Genomic DNA, 7,157 nt, shown 5'->3' on the forward strand with positions numbered 1-7,157 from the left:
TTTATATTTTGTTTTTCACTTGGGGTCTTAAGCTTAGTTTCCAATATGTTCTGATATGCTGTTCTTAGCCTGTCTTCACTTAGTTTTGAGATGTCTCTAGCTTTTTGGAACTTTCCTTTGTACTTCTTTCAGTTTTAGTCTTATATTCACAATCACTAAGCTGTGGTCCGAATCAATATCAGCTCCTTCGAATGATCTGCACTGTTGAACTGAGGTTCTCCATTTCTGGTCTATTAATATCAGGTCGATCATATTCCTGTGTTTGCCATCGAAGGAGTGCCATGCCCATTTATGACAATCTTTTTATTGGAATTTGGTATTGCAAATCATCAAATTTTGCATAACGTAAAAAAATCAAGTTAACTGATTAATCACTCGCTTAAGCAGAAAATAGTATCATTTCACTCGGTCATGGTAACTGATTATTGCACATATTGAATTCACATTAAGTGGGGTTTTCCTATATTTCCAAGTAATTAGCATAACAGAGTAGTTATATAACATCAACTTTGTCTACAATACTTGGAAATCTGAGCTTACAATGTGATCACCATTATTTTCTGAAATCTATCATTAAGAATATACGGGTTACTATATGTCTCACATAATGAAGACTTTTGTTATGTACCTCCATAGGGCAGATGGAAGAATGATATGTGTCATTTGGTATAGTAAGTCCAAATTCAAAAGTGAGTTCACTGATTTCATATGAAGATGGAAAGGTTTTTCCATCCCCCAGAAACTCACAGTCTATGCCCCCTTTCAACTCTTAACCAGCTCTTTCCTCCCATCACACTATCTTGATATGTTTCTTGGTTTGCTGGCCTCTGATAACAGTTGGTACAGAGATACTTCTTTGAGGTATATCAAAAAGAGATACCTCTTCTGAATACCTCAGCTAACATCAAAAGATAACTATAGTTGACTCTTAACAACATTAATTAGGAAGAAAATAAATTTTTTATAAAAAAAACATTTGGGTGTTCAGGCATCAAAAGATCTTCTCTCTACCTTTCCCTTGATGAAAGGCTAGTCTGCCTTAAATATTGCAGTAGTGGCAGAGAGAGATCTGGTGAAAGCTGTCACTTTCTGAAAATAGCATATAATGCTATTTATTAATATCAACCCAAGTAAGATAAATATCTTACTTGGGTTGATATTAAAACTAACACTGTCAGATAATTGAGTTAGTGATGTAATATAGCTAGAAGCACAATGTGATCACTTTGATTTGGAAAGAATAGGGTAATCCTGTCAAGAAGATGTGCGACCATTTCTAGGGTTTTACAAATGTCGCAAATTAGTCATCTCAGATGGAGGCAGCAGTTTTCCATCCTGAAACTTGGATTGTCCCTCCTGCAAAACAACAGGGGTTTGTTTTGCAGGCGGTACCAACACAAGTAATGTTTCTGAAGCAATTCAGAAACATTACTTTCGCCTTTGTGGTGATTATTTTTTTTAGATTTCCATGTTTTTTTGCAAAGTAGATAGCATTTCTACTCTCCAGCCAATAGGATATAGGCTCAGATTTCATGGATGCATAGATAGATGCTAGTGAAAAGTCTTTGGATGATAGAAGATTTTCATGGCTTACTCTGAGATTGCATCCTGATTATTGAAAACCTGAAGTGGCTAGACAAAAGTGATATGTTTGGCCTTTAGGTTATCCTTGCTAGATTATCCTTTACCATTATAATCTGATCTTTATAGAACTTTGCACATTTTCCCCTCCAGTAGAAAAAGCTGGTATTTTCTTCTATAAAGGTCAGGATCCATCCATAGGCACAAATTTACAGTATTTCATGTTCCCTCAAGTATATGGCCAAATTAGCCATTTTTTTTTTTTTTTTTAAAGACAAACCTTATAAATTTAAGGTACTATATAGACTTGTCTAGAACAGGCTTTTACAAATATCCATGTCCACAGTGGGGTTCGAATCACAATCTGTTGGTTGAAGAAAACGTATGCTATCCAGGCCGACCATTTGTAAGTATAAACACAAGGAATACATCACATTCCAGGAATAATGCCATTTAAGTTTAGCTGGCCATACGTTTGTCCTCTCATTATAAAAATCAAGTGACAGTAGATGTTTCTCTGCTATCAGAGCCCATATAACTATTCACCCGTGATTAGTAGATCTGACCAATGTAGAAAGGCTTCACTGGAATTCTTTGAAGTCCTATCTTCACTAGTCGCAATTAAATGTGAATTAAATGCTGGCCATCTTTCATTTCTGAGGAATCATCAAAAATAAGAAAACTACCAGAATTATACAAAGTTTTTTTTTTAGCTAATTGAAGGTTGCTTTGAAAAAAATGCATCTCTTAATCTCACTTCCCTAGTTACGTTTGTGTTGATGTAGTATGTGTACCACCTGTTTGTTTTTCGTTGGCATTAGTTTTTTTTTATTTTGTGGACTCTTCAGATGATGAGTGCCACATTTGCCAAAATATTAGCATAGTGAAGTTACTTCTATTTATTTGAATGGGATAATTTTTAGCAGGTGTTTAGGCAATTTTCATTTTATCATTTTTTCCTTTTTTTTTTTTTTTTTTTTTTTTTTTTGTATATAAACAAAAATATAGGTTTGTAGGTCCACATGGCCTGGGAGAAAGAAATAGAAGAGGAGAGAGATTAGCTGAATTTGTTGCAGCTGAACAGCTCTTTATCATGAACACTTTTTTCAACAAACGCCCAGGAAGAAGATGGACTTGGCAATCACCGAATGGAAACTTTCGGTTTCTGAATTTTTTGTGAAATTTTCATTTCACAAAAAATGAAATTGACTACATTTTATCAGGCTGTAAAAGACTGGTACAATAGGCGAAACATACTTCAACATTGATTCTGATCACAGACTCCTCAGAGCCATTATAAGAATAGACCACAAAAAAGGACAACATATCAGGACAACATCAAACCACAAAAGACAACACAAACAAATAGACTACCACAAGTTCAGGAAGTACATAAAAGAGACCGAATGGACTATTAAGAACTATTACATAAATGATGACTATGTTGACTTTATTAATAAATTCAATGAGTGCAAGAAAAAAATTGGAAATTCCTGTGAAACAAAAGAAAAGAGAATGACTCTTACCTCAAACTATAGAACTACTAAAAAAGAGAAAAGAACCGAAGAAATCTGAAGAAAATTTTCTAGAATACAAAATTATCTGTAAGTTACTAAGGAAAAGAATTCCAGAAGACTACAAAGCTTTCAGGATACAAAAACTAAGAGAAGCAGTGCAGGCAAAAACCAGCCTGAAAAAAATAGAGAAAGACTTAAATTTTTGCTTGCACTGCTTCTCTTAGTTTTTGTATCCTGAAAGCTTTGTAGTCTTCTGGAATTCTTTTCTTTAGTAACTTACAGACTTTGTCAATTCCATCTGCTTTACAGGATCAAAATGGAGAAAAACATACTAATAGAAAAAAGGATAGAAGAAATTATGCAGAATTTTTATAATGATCTCTATGCAACTAAGTGCCAAGTTTCAGAACCTATCATTCCAAAACCAAGCAATATACCAGATGTACTTCCAGAAGAAATAGAACATGCCCTAAAGAAAATGAGTAAAGGTAAAGCCTCAGGACTTGATCATGTTAAGGCTGAAGTAATCCAACAAGGTGGACCAATTATTTTCAAAGCCTTGGCTGCCAGATTCACATGGTACTTCAAAGAAATAAGATTCCAGAGGAATGGAAGACCTCAAAAACCATACTTGTATTCAAAAAAAGGGAACAAGGAAGACATAAAAAACTATCATCCAATATGTCTATTCTCTCTCACATATATAAAATCATGAACAGAGTAATACTGAACAGAATCCAAAACACACTCGAAGACAACTCCAGTAGAGAGCAGGCAGGATTCAGAAGAGGCTTCTTACAATAGATGATATCCAGGTCATTTCACAGCTAACAGAAAAATGCAGAGAATACCAAATCCCTTTATGTTTCCTCTTTATTGATTTTAAAAAAGCATTTGATACCATAGAACACAATACAGTCATCAGTGCCTTACTGGAAATAAATGTGGACCCTATTTACATCCACATGATAAAAGAAATTAACAAAAATCAGACCACACAAATAACTCTATTTGATCAACCTATAAATATAGATATAAATACAGGGGTCTGCCAAGGTGATGTGATCTCCCCCAATCTATTTACGAGCACTTTAGAATACATTCTGAAAAAAATAGACTTAAACGAAGGAATAAGCATAGATGGTGAAAAACTACAAATCCTTATGTTTGCCGATGATCTAGTAGTGATATCCCATAATCCAAAAGACCTAGAAGAAATGGGTGAAAAAATATACACAAACAGCAGTAAGATAGGCTTAGAAATGAATCTAGGAAAAACATAATGGATCAAAACATCTACACAAGTGACAGTCACCTATGTATTAATAACATCCATATAGAACAAATTGACTCCCACAGTTACTTAGAACAAACAATAAAAATGAATAATGATTTATCTGAAGAACTAGCAAAAAGAAAGAAAAGCTGCATGGCTATCATTCAACAGACTAAAAGAAACACTTACTGATCCAAATCTTGACATCTCTGCAAAGGCTAAACTATTTAATAGTGACATTCTTCCATCACTCACATATGGATCAGAAACATGGAACATGACAAGAAAAGAAGATGAGACTCTCAGAATAACTCAGCATGCAATAGAATGTAGGATTTGTAACATCAGCAAAATGGAACATGTTAGAAACACGTAACTAAGAAAGAGATCAGGCACAAAAGATGTGGTAACTGCAGTATATGAAAGCAAGATGATGAGATGGGCAGGTCACATAGCCAAACCCAGGGATAACAGATGGACATATAGAATACTCAACTAGCAACCAAGAATAAAGAGAAAACCAGGAAGACCATCTACAAGATGGGAAGATCCACTAGTGAAATCTGTGGGTATAACATGGAAGAGAGAGAGAGAGAGGCTCAAGATCGAGATTGTTGGAGGCATCTTTGTGGCCTGCACTCATGGAGAAATCCTGAATGAAACACAGGTCCATCAAGGTAATAAACAAAAATGTAATTATTTTGCATCTCTTTTCATACTGTACGTTTTTTTTAATGTTTTACGTTTAGGTTAAAAAAGTATGTTAATTATTCTAATACACTTAAATGATTAACACATTAAGTAATTCCATGAAAAAACTTAATACTGGTCATTATTTTATTTCAGGTGGTTCTTCTCAAGCACTCAGTATAGAGTTTTGTCTTCCATCCTCATGTTATGCAACTATGGCTCTTAGAGAAGTACTGAAGATTGACACATCAGCATCAGTTCAAAAGTCTGAAAGTCTTTCCTGATGAATGTGAAATATCTTTATATATATATATATATATATATGAAATCTTGTATGAAATAAAAGATATTAGCATTTTTTTAAAATAATGCATTTCATTATGATTATCATTTCATTATCTGTGAGACATATTCTTCATACATTACATTACATTTAATGACTTAATTCGAGTCAAGTGATATTTTCAAGGAACAAATTGGGTTTTTACTTCTCTCCTTCATAGTTTTATTTTTCATCAGAACAATTATTATCTCACAGGATACTTTGGTTCATCTAAAACTGCTTATATTATGGCAACTTGTGAAGGAAAGATAACTATGGGAAATCCATCAAAAATATAATCAAAACATATCCACAATAAAAAAAATAAATGCTTAATTAACACATTATAATGAAACTATAGCTATTTCAGTTTGTATCTGAATCATCAGTGCAAGAGAATAAATGAAGAAAACTCAATGTAACAATGTGTGTGTGCTGTGAACAGTAGTTGTATTTACATGTGTGGGCACAAGGATGCTAAGTTATAAACTATATTATATTTGACAAGAAATTATATTGTTTTGATCCTTTATCCAAACATAAGCAAACAAAGTTTGTATGAAGTATTTTCATCACCACTCTACTTGTATATAGAGAGGCTCTTGACTTCACATCAATTGTCTCACTATTCCCATAATACAAAAATTATGGATAAGGTTACCTAGATTGGTTTCAACCTTTATTGAGGTACTGTTAGGGCATAGGGGGGGTACCTTTCTCCAAAAACTGAAAGATCTACAAGATCACTCTAAATCTCACTGAGTGACCCAAAAGATCACTACTAAACTCATCAGTGCTATATTCAGTGATCTCTACTCCTGAGAACAAGATTCAGAGTTCATAGCTGTAGAAGGCACACAATCCAATCGAAATCCAATGTCAAAGTCTTGTTGATGCTTTTTTAATCTAGAGGGGATTGTACAGGCAGAGTTTGTACCCAGAGACATTTCAGTCATCTCTGAATATTACAAAGAAGTACTGGAATGTTGCAGAATGACGTGCATCAGAAAACACCACGAAAGTGGGCGAATGGTTTCATGTTGCATCATGACAACCCCGCTGTAATACACATTTCTTATTCAATAGTTCTTGTTGGACAAAAATATTACTGTGCATTCACATCCACCATATTCACCTGATTTAGTGCCCTGTGATTTTTGGCTCTTTCCAAAGTTGAAATCAACAATGACGGGAAAACATTTTGCATCAATACAAGAAACTGAAGCAGCCATGACAACGTGTCTAAAAGAACTAAAGAAAGATAACTTTCAGAACTGTTTCAAAAAGTGGCTGGAATGTTGGGACAAGTATGTGGCAAGCCATGGAGACTACTTTGAAGGAGATTAATTTATATCTGTATTTGGGTTAATAAACTTCTTGAATTCTAACATTCACTGCACATCTCTTGATCAAAAATTACAGTGAGTATGGTTCACATAGATGTATGAATTCTTCCATGATATGTGATGGAGGAATTACAGAACAACATCAAATATGTTAGCTCTTCTATTAGAAATGTTTTTGCTAATATAGATTCCACATGAAAGAACCAGATGGGATAGAATAATTTATTGACTACTCTACTAACTCCGTGAAAATTCTTGTGCACATCATTACGAGAAATATGTGAATAAACTAAAAAACAGGTTATAACAGGTAACATACATAATGAAATATTTGAAAACAGGAATAACATGTAAAGTATGCCTTTGTTATGAAGTTGTTTGCTGGTTGATGGTTTGCTGCAAACTACTGGTAATCACGTGCGTTC

General features: G+C 33.9%; 1 protein-coding gene across 1 annotated transcript in view; it reads left to right on the plus strand.

The window, feature by feature from the left end:
• Pus7 (pseudouridine synthase 7) overlaps positions 1 to 5,348 on the plus strand; it is a 184,876-nt gene extending 179,528 nt beyond the window's left edge. The window contains exon 16 of the mRNA XM_090390419.1: positions 5,221 to 5,348. Within this exon, the coding sequence (XP_090246545.1) occupies positions 5,221 to 5,348 (128 nt within the window). The remainder of the gene's footprint in view (positions 1 to 5,220) is intronic.
• Positions 5,349 to 7,157: the final 1,809 nt, after the last annotated feature.

The sequence above is a fragment of the Typopeltis vanoorti genome, chromosome 3, assembly GCF_054136105.1.
Source record: "Typopeltis vanoorti isolate ZY-2024b chromosome 3, IOZ_Tvanoo_1.0, whole genome shotgun sequence".
In the NCBI taxonomy this organism is placed as follows: Eukaryota; Metazoa; Arthropoda; class Arachnida; order Uropygi; family Thelyphonidae; genus Typopeltis; species Typopeltis vanoorti.